Raw genomic sequence first — 17,720 nt, forward strand, 5'->3', positions numbered from 1 at the left:
CGAACTCGGGGGAATTTTAACTCAGCGACGGATAAAAGCTTACATCTAATAACCTCTTGATATTCCATTCCGTTTGAATAAAAGACTCGGAATTCGTTTTCTCGAGATTGATATACCAACCTTGAGTTTCGTCATATTTTGATCTCCAAGAAAAGGCAAGCGTTTTTATATATATATGAAATCTCTGAATTGGTTCGCAAAAAGGCACGGAATTTGTTTGCAATTTTCTGTTACGAAATACTAGCCCGAATTTCAGAAGGAAGGCGGAAAGAAAGAGAAAAACAGAGAGATAAAAAAGAAGAAAAAAAATCCTGAGCCTGATAAGCGTTGAAAATCTTGATCCAGAAAGTTGCGACCACCCACTCTTCCGGTAGTAATGCCGCTGTGACTTTGATAATACCATATAAGAAGCACGCTACCTGTCGAGCAAGCTCTCATCGATAAGACATCTCGATGTGCCGGCGCGATAGCACGGCGCCGCTTGCAATCAGATGTTTCATGGCGTCTCGTGCTTCACTAGACATCGATACTCCCTAGGGCTATCGAGCTTTCGCGTCACCGAATTTACGTCAATTTACTGCGTGAAAAATTTAAATTACGCAAAAATATTCGACACGTCAATGGTGAACACGTAAAAAACCAGGCAATAGTCCGCAAATTTGAATTAATATAGGCATATAGGCTTTAAATCGTGACTTTGATAAATAATCGGTAAAGCACATTAAAATAATTTTTCTCCTCTCTCTTCCTCTGCGTGCTTTACAGGCATAAATCTTCTTTGAAAGCTCTCGTCTTTTTTTCGTCAACGGCTATGTAACTCTCGCCTTTCTCGACGATGCATCGTTAATCGCGTTCAGCAACATTTTGCTGGCGACCTGAGGCGAAAGGGAGAGATTTGGGATAAGTATCGGGCTTGAGTTGCAGCTGGCTAGACGGCTTTTGTTTGCCCGCGCATAAACGGCATAAGCTTTCACAGACACGTATATATGAATGAATCCTAAAACCGCGAATATACCGCTTGCAAGTTAAATATACGGCACATATGTCAGTATATACGGCTGTAAAATAGGTACATACACTGTTGGTAGTTTGAAATTGACACATAAAGAGTAACAACGACAGATTGAGACATCGAGATCAAAGTACAAGAATCTCGGGGAAAAAAGTGTACGAACGAACAACAAATGTGAAAAGCTTTTACGGCAACAAGCGAGCAATTACACACGCTATTTTTGTATCTCTTCGCTCTCTTCCTGCATTTATTTATTTATATAAAAGAAAGAAGCGCTAAAAAGAAAGTTATTCTATTTTTTCAAATACTGTAAATCCACGTAGGAGGTGCTATAACACGGATTCGTATAACACGGTAAAAAAATTGCTTCTCATATGACGCGATAAATCACCGCCACATATAACGCGGTAGATAAATTTCAAATTTTGTGAAAAATTTTGTGAAAAATATTCTGTATTTCTTTTATAATAAACATACTTTCAAGCTTTATACAACTCATGAGTATCGTAAAACGCAAAATCGTATAACGCGGAATATATTCCTCGCGTGATATGAGGCTACTATATATAGACAAACAATTATTACACCCGTAATTCCTTGAGAAACACTCGCGGACGCGTGTATCTGAAGATTGATAATCCTACCCTATATGCTATTTCTCTCTCTCAACAAAATTTCTCTCGTTATAATATATGATCATTTTCAAAGTTATGTGGCGAGAGAAGTTTCTTCCGCGAAACATCAAATCTAAAATTTGGCGCTAGAGCAAGAGTTCCAGTTCTCTCGTGTAATCTTATTTTCTCTCACTCTTTTCACTCGGCCATACATCAGCTATACGTGCACAATACGGCTGCAGTAATGTGTATATCACACGACACAATGGAGTACCCGGTACCGTTAGAGGAGAGGAACATCGATTGTGTTAGCGCAGCCTTAATTCTTTCCTACCTCACTCGCCGTCGGTCGCACGTCTGCGGAAGAAGTACCGCAGAAGGCGAGGGAGCGAACACAAGGGAGAGCTAACGAAAGGCAGGAAGGAAAAAGGTTGGCGAACAGCCAGGCCTGTTGAACGCCACGCCCTGGGGGAAAGAAAAGCGAACAGAAGGGAGAAATGTGCTAGATAGATTAGGGGGAGGCTGGAAAATCATCGCTCTACGATTCGAGCCAGGTGCCGATCGGCCGACCGGCCAATGTGGCTATAGCAGGCACGACCCCGTTGCTTTGCCTGCCTTCCTTGCCTGTTGCACATATACCCTGTCTCGAACATCTTTCCCTGCAAATCTTTTTCTAATATGCAAACGCCGTAGAGGGATTGATTTGATAAATATCTGGAATATTTATAAAATATGGGAAGTGATATATATCTGGACATATATGTATAGCATCCTATATAATGCAATATACGCGATGATATTCCGCATTGAAAATTTCATCATTGATTATTATAATTAAATATGATTGTATAAAATTCCGATTCTTTTATGAATGAATTATTAAAGGTCGAATAAATTTATCATAAATTAAAATTATACGTCCGCTGATATAATTCAATGAAATAAGCGATAAATTTTATCGAGGATTAATGGCAGAAATGTACATCAGATAATTAACAAATATAATAAAATAAAAACAGGATAATAACGATAAATTTTTTTCATACGATATATTAATGCATTATTCTTGGACGGTAAATAGATTCAACACGAATTGGTAGCGAGATCTACCTCGGTCATCGTCACAAAATTATTATGCCAATTTCAATCCTTGCTTATATTCGTCCCTCGGCGTACGTTAAGTGTTTTTGCCGACTTTACGGTGTTGATCCAGTGTCTACGTGCCAGGGTATACTCGCCGTTTACAATTTATTCCCAGTATGGGAGTATTTAGGAATTCTACACGTCTTCCCACGACCGCGCCTCTGTAATCCTCTCCGGACACTCCCGGATTACATTGTCATAAATTGTGGCTCTTTACACGCGGTCACGGTGACGTACAATAAAATACCTCTCGTGATACACGCGTTCATCTTTCGCGCGGCTACAATGGTACGCAAGAATATATATGGTCACAACGATTAAGGCTATACGAATGTATGCTCATATGTGTATCTACATATACGATGAACGTATCAAGCGCAAACCAGACTTAAATTCTCTTTAATAATTTATCCGCACTTTTTCATATCAGCGTTTACATAACAGTTTACGAGAGCAAAATTGTTGTGCGTGGCAGTTGAGATAACATCCGACTGGCTGGTATATCTGCCCGACCGCGCGATCCTATCTTGACGGCCACGTGTCTTTCGCCAGGAAGTTTTCTCCGACTATTATTCGGTTTTTACTACCCCACTGGAGTAGCGAGATTCGCATGTATCCGCGCGATAAAACGCGCCACGCGCGCCCTGCGGTTATGCACCACCTATTGCCGCGAGTATCTACCACCTGCGATGCAAATGAGATTTTAAAGAGCCACGAGCGAACGACCGCGGTGTGCTCGCTTAAGTGCCACTCGAGTCGATTGTCTGTTGGTGCCCGCAGGTGTCTCTATCCTTGAAATGCGAAAGATACGCCGTAGATATTTTATCGTATATCGTATGCACGCGGGGACGTTCTCCAAGCGTCGGAGCAACCGACCTCGCGTTATAATGCAGGTCTCGCCCTATCAAAGTTAGAGCAGATAATATAGGTAGGTACACTTGTGCTCGAGCGAGTTTTATCGCGGCACGTTCGTGATCGCCGGATTCGCGCTCGGTCCCTCTATAATGCATACGCACGTACAAGCTATGAAAGGAGGAATATAAGCGCGTACCGTACATGCGTGCGAGGTCTCAACTTCATCGGCGGCCTCTGACTCTCGATCAAGAGAGAGCGATAGTCGCGGTTAAAAGTTTGTTGTGGAGGCGGACAGGAATTCGGTCGCGATGAGAAAAGAGATCGATATACGAACACGTGTTCTGCCGATTTGTTCAGATAGAAAAGATTGGTCCTGCCAAAAAGAGACTGTTTGCCACGAGCGAGATGCTCAACTTTTCTCAATTAATCGATCAAAGCAGGAATCAATTAAAAATTGCAATTTGTTCATTAGCTTAAAATGCAACATAACTCTGGTAATGTATAATAGAAATGTCATTTGAACAATACTTCCTTCGTGTATATGTATATATACATATATGAGTATGTGTATCTTCAATAAACATGAATTAATTTAAATTGCTTTAGAAATAATGGATAAAATTTAAACTATCAATCTTATCACTATTGTGCGCGACAATACGCTCGAAATTCTATTGTGAAATTACTGCTTTTGAGTCGCGCGATGTCATGCGGAAGAATCACAGACCGCATGCGCTTGAAGCCACTCCCGAGGTGTACATGTAACTGTAATGACGTCAGCGCGCCCCACAATCTGTCTCTCTTGGCTTCGGCATCCCTATGTTCTCACCGATGACGACGTATCATTTTTTTCCCGCTCGTCGGCAGCTGATACGACTGCAGTTCATCTTAAGAGCCGCAAAGTAGCCGGAAGATCTCTCTCTGTCGAGAACAAACAAAAATCTCCATCCATCTTCGGTGCTGAAGATATCAGCATGAAGACGTGCGCACGAACGACGTAACTCGCGGGGGAAAAAGTATTTGGAAAAAGTTTGCGCAAACGGACGGGCGACGCGGTGCAATATCTTTCGTCGCTTTAACTCCGAAGCGCGAGCTTTCCTGAGACTTGGACGGTAAAATTGACTTCATTCAAAAGACGTTACTTATTTATACGAGTAAAAGGAATATTTTGTAACAGCCACGTTTATGGCGGTCGTAAGTTTTTCCGAGGGTTCGTGCGATTTATATAAAAAGGTTCTTATATAAGATATACAACGCACGCAATTACATAGAGGCTCTAATGCATTTTGTTGAAAATTTTAGATAACGTAGTGTGACATAAGATAGAATGAGTATTCCATCACAGTGGAATTCTCTAAATTCCGCGGAATAATTTATTACGGTTTTAATTTAATATAATTATTAAATTAATAAAGAGTAACGCAACATAAGCTTCCATTCTATTATTATCTTTTAATTGACTATTTTATAATCAAATTACACATAGCTCTTAATGTGTTATGCATTAGTCATTTCTTTCTTTTCTACGTTTTATAATTTGTTATGTTACTAAATAGCTTAATAAGCAGCAGATTTTCTCTTTCTCTCCCTTTCTCTCTTTCTCTTTCTCTTTCTCTTTAGCCTTGTTAATTACTTAATATTAATCTACTATGTTCTACATATAAAATATTTAAAATTTACAATTGCCTAATTATTTACATTTTGTTCAAAAACGCGATCCTTGGATACTAAATTTAATTATTTCTCCTCTCCCTGCGTGTTTCGCAGTTGTTTACAGATGGATTAATTAGCATATGATTCTATATGAGCGACTGTTCAACTTATGCCATGTCGCATTTTGATTAAAAGCAGGCGGAACAACATTGCGTGCGACACAAGTCCCGCGAGACCCTCCGGCATTTGGCTGACGGTCCCTTGCGACATATCGCGTTTGTCTCCATATTAGGCCGGATCATTCAGATCAACACAGTCGATCGGTCGGTCGGTCGGTCGGTCGGTCTTTAGAACAAGCGAAATTGCGGGCCAGTGATACAGGAGAGGCTTCAAACGCGGCACGTTCCGACGCGCAATGTTACCCAAGATCAATAGACGGGCCGTGAGCCGTCGTCATCCCAGGCGACAGAGAGCCCGCTGGTTTTGATCTCTCGCGCACGCGCCCTCTCATCTCTTCCACAAACCCCAATATTATACGTATATACATATATTTTATATCCCGCTCTCTCTCTCTCTCTTGACGATAATAATGCTTGCAGCATCGGATGTAAGCGACAATCGCGCTGGCTGTCCACGAGCGCACTGGAATTCGTGCGCCGGCTCGTGCGTTTACCTGTACTACTGTCGAGACCAGGCACCGCTCGTCTAGCGATAACGTCTGGATGCACTGAGACCAATCGTGCGCGGAAGGCCAGAACGTCCGCTGGCAACTTAGTTAGTTGACGACAGAAGAAAGAGAGAAAGAGAGAGAGGAGGGGGAGAGATAAAAAGAAAAAGGAAGGAAGAGAGAAAACATAAAGTGTAGCAATCGGCATAAACATGCTGCGATCTCTAGCTATCCCAATCTATTTTTCTTAGCTGTTTTGATAAAATTATTATCTCTAGTTAAGAATTTTTAAATTCTTTTGTATTAATTAAATATGTTATACTTATAAATAATATCAAGATTTAATTATATTTTAACGAGCTATTGTAATTAAAATAATTTATTTTATTTGTCTTTTATCGTAGCACATCTTGGCTAATAAGACAAAATATAATTTTCTGAATGTCTAAATTCAGGAATTAATGTCATCGAAAATGTATAAATTTAGAAGAAGAAGCGAAGCAAAAAAGACGGAAGCAAAAAAAATTAAAAAATGACACAAGTGTACAATACTGTCGAAACTGTCGGAGCGTAGCTAAATATTGAAAATATGAAAGAGCAATATTCTGCGAAATGAAACGAGGTATAAAAGCTGAAGCATAAAAATGAAGTAAAAAGACGCGGGATGCAACTGAAATAAAATCCAATCAAATTTTTCACATTTGATATATAAAAGAATTTACGTATATATCGTTAAAGGCATCGATATTTTTGCATCGAACGATTGAGTTATCATTCGCGTGCATTATTATAATATATTATAATAACGCACAAGAAAAATTTACACAAAATTATATCAAACATAAATTTTATGTTTAAATAAACACAATTACGTAAAACAAATTATAAAACAAAAGAATATAAAACAAAAGAAATGTACATTATAATATACATATGTAATATTTTTTGTATGATAATTTTTGTGTAATAATATAATGCAAAATAATATGCAATATTTCGATGTAAGTGTAAAAGATGATTTAAATCAAGTAGGATTTTAGCTTGCGAGAAATATCTTTTCAGTGTAATGACTTTTGTAAATTTAATTTTCACACAAAATGTTAGAGAGATACATATATATAATTAAAACCGTAAAATGATAAATTCATAAAAATACATACATGTTATGCGCGTATACGGATTATGTAAATGAGAGATTGCGATCAGGATTATGTAAATTAGAGATTGCGATAAAAAATCCTTGGATTAATGGCTATCTCGTACATCGTCAATTAAATTATAATCATAAATCTCAAGCAGATGGAATATACAAATTACATATAAAAAAGATGAAAAATGTCAATGTAAAACGTTCCCTGCAGGCAAGTCTAGACTTAGATTAAAGCGCATAAAATTCACCCTCATCGTCCCGTCGCTCGTGTGGATGATTCAATGTTCCGTGTACACAAGGTGTACTAGAAAAATCGTAAACTTTATACTATAGATATTTTGCAGCATTCAATCTCTTTTTTCGCGCACATATTTACTTGGTTGTTGTTTTTAAATATTTAATATTATAAATATTCTCAAGTCTCAAAATCAGATTTGCGATACATTTTCGAAATTTATTTTTCAAAAATGTCCAAATGTTTTTAATTCTTTTCGATAATGAAACAATGTATATTGTGCGTTGATACACATAACATTGTGGTTCACAAGTGCGCAGTTTATAAGACACTTTATATGTCTACGCATTGCATGGCTCGACGGAGGGCGCAAACTCGCATTTGTACTACGTATTCAAAGTTTCCCCCCGTATAACTCGAGAGAATTCGATCCAAAGTTGTGCGGGCGGAAAGGATGTATATTCGCTGTTGCGTTACGATCCGCGTTATCTTCGCTCCAGCGGACGCGAGGACCGGCGTCTAAATGTCGCACGCACGTACGCGCGTCTCACTATTATTATTACGTGCGTGCGTCCTCGAATGCGAAAGTATCATCGTCCGCTCTTTTGACGTGCGACGCGCTTCAAAAAGCGTATGTTTTCGACGGATATTTTTCACAAAGTAGCGCGAAATATGCATCTCTCTGCAAATGGAATATCTTTTGACGCACTTCTTTTTCGCTCTTTTATATTATCACCGTTATGTACTCTCGCCGTTTTACATTTGTACGTCCCGAAACGATGTAAAACGCTATGCAATCGAAAAAGTGACGTAATGATACGCTTTTCGTCACTGTAGGTGAATTCTATGCTGTGCATAGAAAGAGGATTTATGTAAAACGTAAAGAAATAGATAACGCGAGAAGGTGAATAAAGAAACGAACGAGATGGAAACGCAACCGACTCGCAACGTCAATGCGACGAGTTAATTAACCCCGGAATAATAAAATATTATTAAAGTAATTAGATTATCAGAGAAGTAGCTGGTGCAGACATGACAATAATAATTCTTTCCTGTAGATAGGTGTAAGTTAATCACGGTATGAGAGATGAAGACCAGCGAGGAGAGAGAAAGGAAGAGATTGATTTAGTTTCTCGAGCGATTGTTTAAGTAAGATGAAAAATATGATATATATTATGATGCACATGCATGCAAGGACGTGATTATTAATTAAATTTTATAATCACACAGATAATTGAAGCAATAATTTCTTCATATATTACTTCATTCAACAATCTTATGTAATCTTATCAAAATTTCAAGACCATTCTATAAACAATAAAATAGCTTCTAATGCAAACAATTTTATGCTTTAAAACAATGTCAAAATTTATTATAAGAGATAATAGCAAGCTTAATATGCTCTTTAATTTACATAAATATACGCGCATTAGCGAGATCCAATGAGAAGGAGAGGCAAAGGCAAAAAGATGAAAATCAACTTTGTGAGACAATTATGAGACAAGCAGACAACAGGCAATCACGTTGTAGTTAAAGTATCTTCAGTCTCGATATTATCTTCGAAATATACAACCATACTCGAAACATCATAATGGCCATTATTTCAATTAGAGCGTACATCTAATTGAAAGCTGTAACTTAGCTAGTAGATTGTATACATTTACGTGCACTAGTTATCCAACTTAACATAGTTCTAAAGTACATCTTATATAAGCATCTTATGAAATATCACGATCTCCCACGCGAACGCATTAACATTTCATAAATGAGTTTTAATCTAACAAAATCTCGAAGAAAAAGAAAAAATCTGCTAAATAAACATGATCTTCTTCCGCTGCGCATCAATCTACGTAATAGCGAGATCTGACGAGAAGGAACGACGCGGGAGGTAGGGTGACGAAAACTACTAATAAGTTCATGAAACAATCAGGCAGTCAGGGTGACAGCGAGCGCAGCCACGACGGCAGTCGTCGGCGAGCAGGCGAGCAGGCGAGCATGTTAGGGTGGACACAAGGGAAAGAGAAAGAGAGTGGGAGTAAGGGTTGGTTGAGGGGTGGTTAGAGACAGGTAGGCAAGCGGGCAGGCTGGCTGGCAGGAAGGAAGGAATTGCGCCTGCGCGCTGAAACGGCCGGGCTAGACGCGAGAGCCGCCACTCCCGAGCGCGTAGCGGTGTACCGCGGGTGCTGACCGAGTGTCCCCGCGAGAGAAGAGAGAAGAGTGAGAGAAGGAGCGCGGGTGAGCAGAGAAAAGCGACGGCGAGAAGAAGCAGCAGCAGACAGAAAAAATGTCCATCGTGAGAGGAAGAATCGCGAAGTGGAGGCAGAGCTCGTGGCAGGACATCGCCGGCGATCAAGAGGCTCCGGCGCTGTAGGACGCTGCAGGACGAAGGAGGCATCACACAACCTCCAGGAGAGGACCCTCGCCGCGCTGTATCTCCCTCCTCCGCCGACATCCGTTAACCCCCGCCCAAGTGTTATCCCCCGGTACCTCTTCCGCCCCGAAAACGCAGCGGGAATCGCGAACAAAACTCGACGCCGAACAGGAAGAAACGGGGACTCGGGAGAGACAAGAGAAGAATCGCGAGAGGTTCATAAATAATCTTGCGAATTTATCACACACGTCTCCGTTTATCGTGTCAAGCGGTGTCAAGACTCTTGTGAGATCTCGAGTGGCGAATATACGTTCTTACCCGGGACGAAGAAAGGGTGTACGCGGTATAGGATCATTCAGATTAAACCGAGTGTCGCTCCAGTGTTGACCAAGGGAGACGATCGTGCGAGTGATAGTGACGGGAGGGCAAAAGCAGAGGTGCGAGCCAGTAGAGGAGGAAAATCGGGAAAAAGCGGAGGACCAGAGAGCACACGTAGAGGAACCCAACGAGGAAGCAAGACGGGGGTAGGGGGGCGGGACGGGCGGGAGGGAGGGAGGGAGGGTGAAACGCGGACGACACGCAGAGAGACGCCGGGTCAACGCGCCAGGTAGCAACGCCTCGGGACAGCCGTCGACGTTTCCTTCGTCGTCGCCTCAGCGGCGGGGTGGTGCCCTGGTCCCTTCTCTCTAGAGCGCGGCCAGCCGCGGCGACTCCGGGGGATGACAACCATGGGGTCCTTCCACGCCGCATTCGGGATCTTCGTTCTCTTCGCGGCCACGGTCGTCCTGCTGCCCAACACGCATCGCGCTCCGTTTGCATACGCCGCGTAAGTCAACCGTTTGCACGCTTACTTAGACTCGGACGAAACGTCTTGTTTAAGGTTTAAGAGTTGCCTGAATTAGCTCCATGCTTTTCCTTGTGCAAAATCGATGCTGAGAGACGTGGTGAATTTATCAAGCGTAATATAAATTATCGTGACGTTTCATATATTGATAGCCGCATAAAAATAAGAATGTTTATTCGGGGAGTATTAGAAAATGGGGGATGCTGCGGCAACCAAAGTTGTTGACGTCTTCTTTGTATTCGCGCAGCATCCAGAATTTATCGCGCAAATAATCTCCGATAGCGCTTTTCTATGAATGAAACGTTTGAAGTGTGTGGGAATAAAATAGTTGATATAGGAGTATTTAAAACTCTTTGAAGAAATAGTAAAATAATTTTGTATCTGCCACAAACACTCTCGTTTAAGAGATTGTCTGAGCTAATATTTGTGTCTAGAAACTTTTAGATAATGTCGAGATGAAACATTTTATTACAAACGTAGATGAATTAAATTATAGATTATATCATTAATATTCTTATAAAGAGAACTAACTCGTAGAGATTTTGATTTTATTCACTCGTTACAAATATCGCATTAGATACTTCTGAAAATTTTAAGTATTCTTATCAAAAGTATCACGATAAAACTTAATTACCAATATTTTGTTTAGTATTAATTTTATATTTAATGATATAAGAACAATGCATTTATCTTTCACACTAATTAAATGAGAAACAAAAACATTTTTACAAGATATAAATTAATCCTTTCATTTTAAAATATCGGAAAAATATTGTGTTAGGCAAATCATGTATGTGATGAGTGGAATCCTCATCGCGTTACGCGTCACTCATTATGCTATTTCGACGAGAATAACGAAGTTTTATTACGCGATCGTGTCGCTGACGTCAATCCGCTGCCTATCAAGTGTGCACACAAACAAGATAGGTTTAGCCTTTGACATAAGGGGCACCACAATGTAAGCAGCGCTCTCTTTTCTCCCCTCCCCCCCCCTCTCTCTCTCTCTCTGCCGTCTGAATGCATCTTCGTGATTGCATGTAAATGAGCGGATACATGCAGCCACATTGCATGCCCTGTCGTATGTTTCACCACTACGCGCGCAAGCTCTTTCCATGATCACAATTGACACTATTCCTCGTGCTTCTAAGGCGATGATGAAGAAGCTCCTCGCGTTTTAATAAATATAAGTATAACGCACATTTCGCGCAATGCTAACATAAATCGCGTTAACTCGGCTATGTTTTTTTCGATTGATAGCTGTTGGTCGATAAGACTAATATATTAAGCATTTAATCGTTAATTATTAATTGTTTAATTATTAGTAAAATTAATGTGTATAAGAATAATTCTCTATTAATGATATCATCTAAATCCAATATATAAATAATTATAATTTACCAGTCAATATATTGTAAAAAACACACAAATTTATGTGAAATAATTATATAAAATTAAGATCACACAAAAAAAAATTAAATTAAACTGTATATTTGTAAAGAAAAACATGTGTGCTCTATTTTCTGATATTATTCTTCTTGAATGTGATTATCTTAATAATTAAAAATTAAGTATAGCCATGCGATCATTATCCATTAATCAGTGGAATAATCTTTTCAAGTGTTTTAACTGTTGCGAACAATTAAAACGGAAACGTTCACAAAATACGCGAGATTTATTGTCGATTAAAAAAACACCCGTACTACATGCGACAAGCAGAAACAAAACGATAAACTGTAGACAAGTAGAAAGAATAGAGGTAAAGAGAGGCGAGTAACAGTAACAAAGTGCAAACAATGTCGATACTGAAATTGACTATACTCGCTCATCCGTTGATCGCGATTCACTAGTGGCACGTATTAATAATCTGCAAATGTAGCAAAGGTTTTCGCAGCACGAGAGAACCAGCGTTATCGATCACTTTGCACGAAACATTCGACGCGTTGTACTCGTGACCGACGGCTGGCTTCACTCGGACTCTTTCCCTGACGATCGCGCGATACTGTTTCTCTATTACTGAAATCTTGCTATTAGTAAATAACATGCTAGTCGCATCTTCTAATCATCTTATCAATATTTCAATATCTTGTAAACATATATTAATACAACGTATAATCCTATATATTGTAAAACTCATAGTTTCCTTTGAATAGTAATCAAAATAGTTAATCGCTATTATTTTTATCGTGCAACACAAAAATTTTTAAGATATATCAAAGAATATATTCTGGTTCAATTAATTTTCTTTAGACGTTTTAGATTAAAAAAAGATTTCAATATAAATTCTCTTTATGATGTAAAGTATATAATCAATTTTTTTATTACGAATTAAATTATATGATTGCATCATGACTATAATTCTTTGAATGAAAACTATATTTAACGTAACGATAAATCTTCTTATTTAAGACATTAAAATAAATGATATGAGAAACAGTCTCTGCTTCTCATCGAGGTCAGACATTGAAGGCTTCCCAACAATCTGCCGCATTTACATTCCGACGAATATAGAATCATTAATAATCACGGAATAAACGATAACGGGGAGGGGAAACATAAGTTTAACTTTTATCGTTACGAGAGAATGTAGAGACCTTATAGTCAATGACATTGACTAATATCGACATTATCTCTATGTGTTTAAGTCTAACAAGATACATATATTCTTGACAAGTCTATTAAACAATTTTATACTCGTCAAATATTGCAAATTCCAGGCACGATCCTCTCGTGAGTATCGGATAATAATTATTAATAGCGAGACAGCCAGTATGCCGAAATAGTTTTAATTCGCGAGCGTTATTATATTCAACATAGATAAAGTAAACTAGTAGCTACACGCTACAAGAGGGAATATCAATATTTACGCTCTTCCGAGCGAGCGGAGCCTCGGTCGTTCCACCTGTTTCCTTCTCGAGAGGGCCGCGCGTTTCTCTCTGGCCTCCTCCAAACCCTAACGAGTACCAACCGCGGAGGTGCTGTAGTGTGGTATCGGTGATCGCAGTAGAGCTCTCGAGCAAGAGGGTGCTCCTGACGTGGCAGAGCTCCAAATCCTCCTATACGCCGCCCACCGCGGCTAGGATCGTCGCCACCCTCGCCCACTCTTAGATCGGTGCGCACACCAAGCTCTTTCTCCGTACAGCGAGAAGAGAACACCCTTTTCACTTCACTCGGTTATCCGACCCAAGTTCGATCCAAATTTTCAATTACATCACGCCATCTTCATTCAAGTTTCCACTATCCTCGAGATAGCCTCATTACTTAAACCTTAAGATTGTAGCCATCGAACGGGCAATTACTTTGTAGTGATGAGAATTTATCGTGTAATTGATAAGTTGTTAGATAACGAAGATAAGCAGTCAATGAATGCATAAGCGAAAAATTGATTAAAATAGTGATATAATAATAATATTTATCATATTTATCACAATTTCCATGTAAACTTATTTATAAAATATAATAAAATCTTTTTTTCTTTTTGTTTGTGTATATATATATATATATATATATATATATATGCTGTTATATATATGAATATAAAAAATGGCTTACATAACATATAAAAGTCACGTTTGTTATTTGAGAATTTTGAACATTCAGAAAACTTTTTACAGTCTTAAATTTTGAAATTTAAAATACATCTCTTCGACAATATTGTATATAAAATTTTTTTCTGCTATGCATTATTTTATTTTAAAAATAGAGAGAGACGTCCACGTGCCATTTATCAGAAGTATGTCATGAATTTAATTCTCTGCATCAATCAGTACTACGGGGAATATATATTAAGAGTTGTACGATTATATCGCGAATAATTAATGGCTATTGTCGAAAATATCCGTTCAAGGATTTCGCGGAAGGTGCTACTTATCGATCTGTGATATCTCATGTCGGGACGCGACTCTTGTAGACAGAAGAGTGCCTTGGCAACTTTCCGGAATTGGAAACGTCCTGGATTATCATCCGGTTGAGAATTGTCGTGTTTTCGTTGCAAGAGCATCGTCCACCGCGGAAACAGACGAAATCGCGCCAAATCATTCGACTTCGACTGACCCATTTTCGGCGGCAGTGTACATACAAACGCGCGCACTTCTGCGAGACAAGAGACGGATTGTTGTTTTCTTTCACATATCTGTTCTAACCTGACCTATGCAACCGCGTTGGCAACACCACTATCGGTTGGAAGGATGACAACCGATGCCACCGAGTGTTTTTCCATTACCGTGTGTTTTGGGCAGAAAAGATTTATCTTTCTCGCGGTTCCACGAATATATCTGGCATCCTGTATTCGTGTAATGGAGCTTTAAATGCGCTTCCGCTTTTCGAATGCTACCACGTATATCCGAATATGAAGTAGAAGTCTGGCAGTAACTGCTAAATTTTCTACGTTACTGGTTAGACCATTAAAAAATTATGTCGATTGTGCAGAGATATTTCCGCAACTTACTTCAAGCATGATTTACATATTCTAAAGTTTCACATTTCTACATGTAAAACAATATTAAATAAATGGCATAATTGTAAATGTCATAAGAAACGTATATAACTACAATAAAAATCAAAGAGAGCGTTATTGACAATAAATACACATGATATATATCAAAACGTATCTCATAGTAATATATAACATATAGAAGAATAATTCCGATTCCTTAAAAAATATGCATCTTTGCATCCATGCATTATACGCATCAATATTAATTGATAACATTAGGTTACGATGTTTGCCATGCTCCAATTTCAAAAACAGAGCATTTTACGTACACAATTAGTGACTGGCAGCTGGCATATAAAGGCTGACAGAAATCGGGCACAGTGGAATAGTGAGAGGAGAGCAGAGAAAGAGAGAGAGAGAATGACGGTTCGCAAACAACCAATGCATATTTAATAGTGGACGATTATTAATGCGCGCTTATGCGGGTGATTGATGAAACCATACGGAGTTGTGCGAGCCTGAACAATTTATGTCACGATTCATATATCGTAATGACTATAAGTCTATTCTATTTAACTGCGCTCTTTTACATTTTTACAACAAAAGAGGTTTTTTATTATATTTTGAAAAGAAAGAGAAAAATAAATTTAAAAAGTAATTAAAAGATAGAGCTATATAATATTATAAATTCTAAATTATCTTTACGAGAGAGAAAGAGAAAGATGAACAAAAGATCTAATAATAAAAATTCTAGATTATATCTTCACGAAAAATAAAGCAAAACGTATTTGTTTCTTTCTTGTTGAAAATTGTCTCGCCTTTGCTTCAAAAATATAAGAAGAAGGTGCATGTAAAAAAGATACAATAAGAAGAAATGCATGCACTAAATTTTGCAATAAGTCTGCAATCACGCTTTTACGACGTATATACAATCGAACGTTATTTCCGACACGTCACTTCATGACCCATGCTGTATTTCTACCAACCAACGAAGTTATGACGTTTGGCAAGATTGTTTATATATAGCGTGACATAACAAAACATATTTCCGATAGTAACTTCAAACTTAATCGGAATGGCGGCCAGTAACTCGACAGCGAAGAGGCGCGAATCGAAGACACGAGAGAACGGCATCCGGATCGACGAGCGAGCCCATCTAGTTAGCTAACAAATCGAATATTCTTCGGTAACTGTAATATCCGGCCGAGTCGCGCTGATCATTCAGACGGCTGACTGTTCCTCGTGCTTTACCACTAGCGTATCGAGTACCATATTCCGAGCGTGGTAGCGATACAGGAAACCGTAACCTCGATACTAATGATTTCATCCACACTCGGCTCGTTCGCCTTTGGTTAACTCGACGATATTTCAACAATTCTCAGGTTTCGATATAAATCCGAAATTATCAACCGTATATATACGAAGAAATATTAGACATTATTACATCTCCAAATTTTAGCTTCAATGTTTATAATGCAACAAAAATTTATATTATATTATCATGGCTTAATGAATAATTAATACAACTATACGTGCCATTTTTTTTTATTTTATACGGGAATTTTCCTTCCATTACACATGGCATCGTGAACTTACACTGTTTATATTGCATAGTGATCGCTACGGGGACATATTTAAACATACAATACGCTTGGCCTTCAAACAAACTTTTTACGTAACTTTACGTGTTCTATGCTTTGCCAAGTGCCTGTCATTTTTCTGTGGAGGTTTGATTACAATTTTCGATGATGCCAGTACGCGATGCTTTCCTTGTCGATTCTCTCTACCAACGCAATTTCTCCCCCGTCGCAAATATCGCGACGATACTGTAAACGCGCCGGTCGGGGTTATTAGTGTCGGAGTTAGAGTACTTGGACAGTAACCGCGATGGAGGGTCGAGCACACAGCTCGAGTCGGTCACGCGATACGGAGACTTTCCTGTTCGCTTCTGGATTTTAACTCGTGGCTTTTGCGTTCATAAATTCGTGCTCCGCGCGGCGAGTGTCACAATTAATATGCGGTTGTTTCGCCCCGCGTCGCACCATCCCCTCGCCCGTTCTAACACGACCGCCACGTTGCAAAATCCGCGACCGTGCCGTGACAGTTGCCGTACTTTCAAATTACTTTCAAATTACCACTCGCTGAATAACGGAGATTCTGCCACGCAACGCGAATGGAATAAACCAAATTATTACGTCGTCGGCGGCCGCGTCACGGCCGCAAGAACGAATAAGTTATGACAACGTGCACACGGAACTCCTTCCTAGGTCGAAGACACGTCTGCAAATAGAATTCAGGGTTGCGTGACGTAATAAGAAAGTCGTAAATTTATCCGTTGTTTTAAAAAAGGCAATATATCTTGCGCGAACCTCCGTGTCTTTAATGTAATTTGATGCAATTAACATCGGTAAAAAGGAACGATATTGATATCCATAAATCATAATTAATAGTTAGAGCGGAATATGTAATCTTATATAACGAAGTAATATAATAAGGATCGAATGTACATCGTTGATATATGTACATATACAATACAAATTGTTCCAACAGCAATTTTCAAAAACATTTTCTCGAGAGTCAATATTTAGAAGACATATCTATATCTTCGTAATGTGCATGCAAGTGGTCAAAGTCAATCGAATTATTTATAAATGAATGGAAAGATACGTAAGACGCATCGCGAAGAAATTCAACGGGATCGATCTACGTTCAAGGATGAATGAAACGAAGTCAAAGAATAGCCA

The 17,720-nt window shown here is 39.0% G+C and overlaps 2 protein-coding genes across 14 annotated transcripts in view; one reads left to right on the forward strand and one right to left on the reverse strand.

Annotated features, from left to right (window-relative positions):
* Positions 1 to 17,720, reverse strand: part of LOC145933077 (uncharacterized) — a 229,973-nt gene that overhangs the window by 176,131 nt on the left and 36,122 nt on the right. The gene's annotated exons all lie outside the window — the stretch shown is intronic.
* Rdl (Resistant to dieldrin) overlaps positions 10,270 to 17,720 on the forward strand; it is an 82,433-nt gene continuing 74,982 nt past the window's right edge. For all 13 annotated transcript variants that reach the window (XM_083032501.1, XM_083032502.1, XM_083032512.1 and 10 more), the window contains exon 1: positions 10,270 to 10,526. In XM_083032501.1, the coding sequence (XP_082888627.1) occupies positions 10,420 to 10,526 (107 nt within the window). In that variant the 5' untranslated portion in view covers positions 10,270 to 10,419. The remainder of the gene's footprint in view (positions 10,527 to 17,720) is intronic.

The sequence above is a fragment of the Prenolepis imparis genome, unplaced genomic scaffold (genome assembly GCF_030444845.1).
Source record: "Prenolepis imparis isolate NDT839.2.m4 unplaced genomic scaffold, iyPreImpa1.0 SCAF_2, whole genome shotgun sequence".
NCBI classification, from domain to species: Eukaryota; Metazoa; Arthropoda; class Insecta; order Hymenoptera; family Formicidae; genus Prenolepis; species Prenolepis imparis.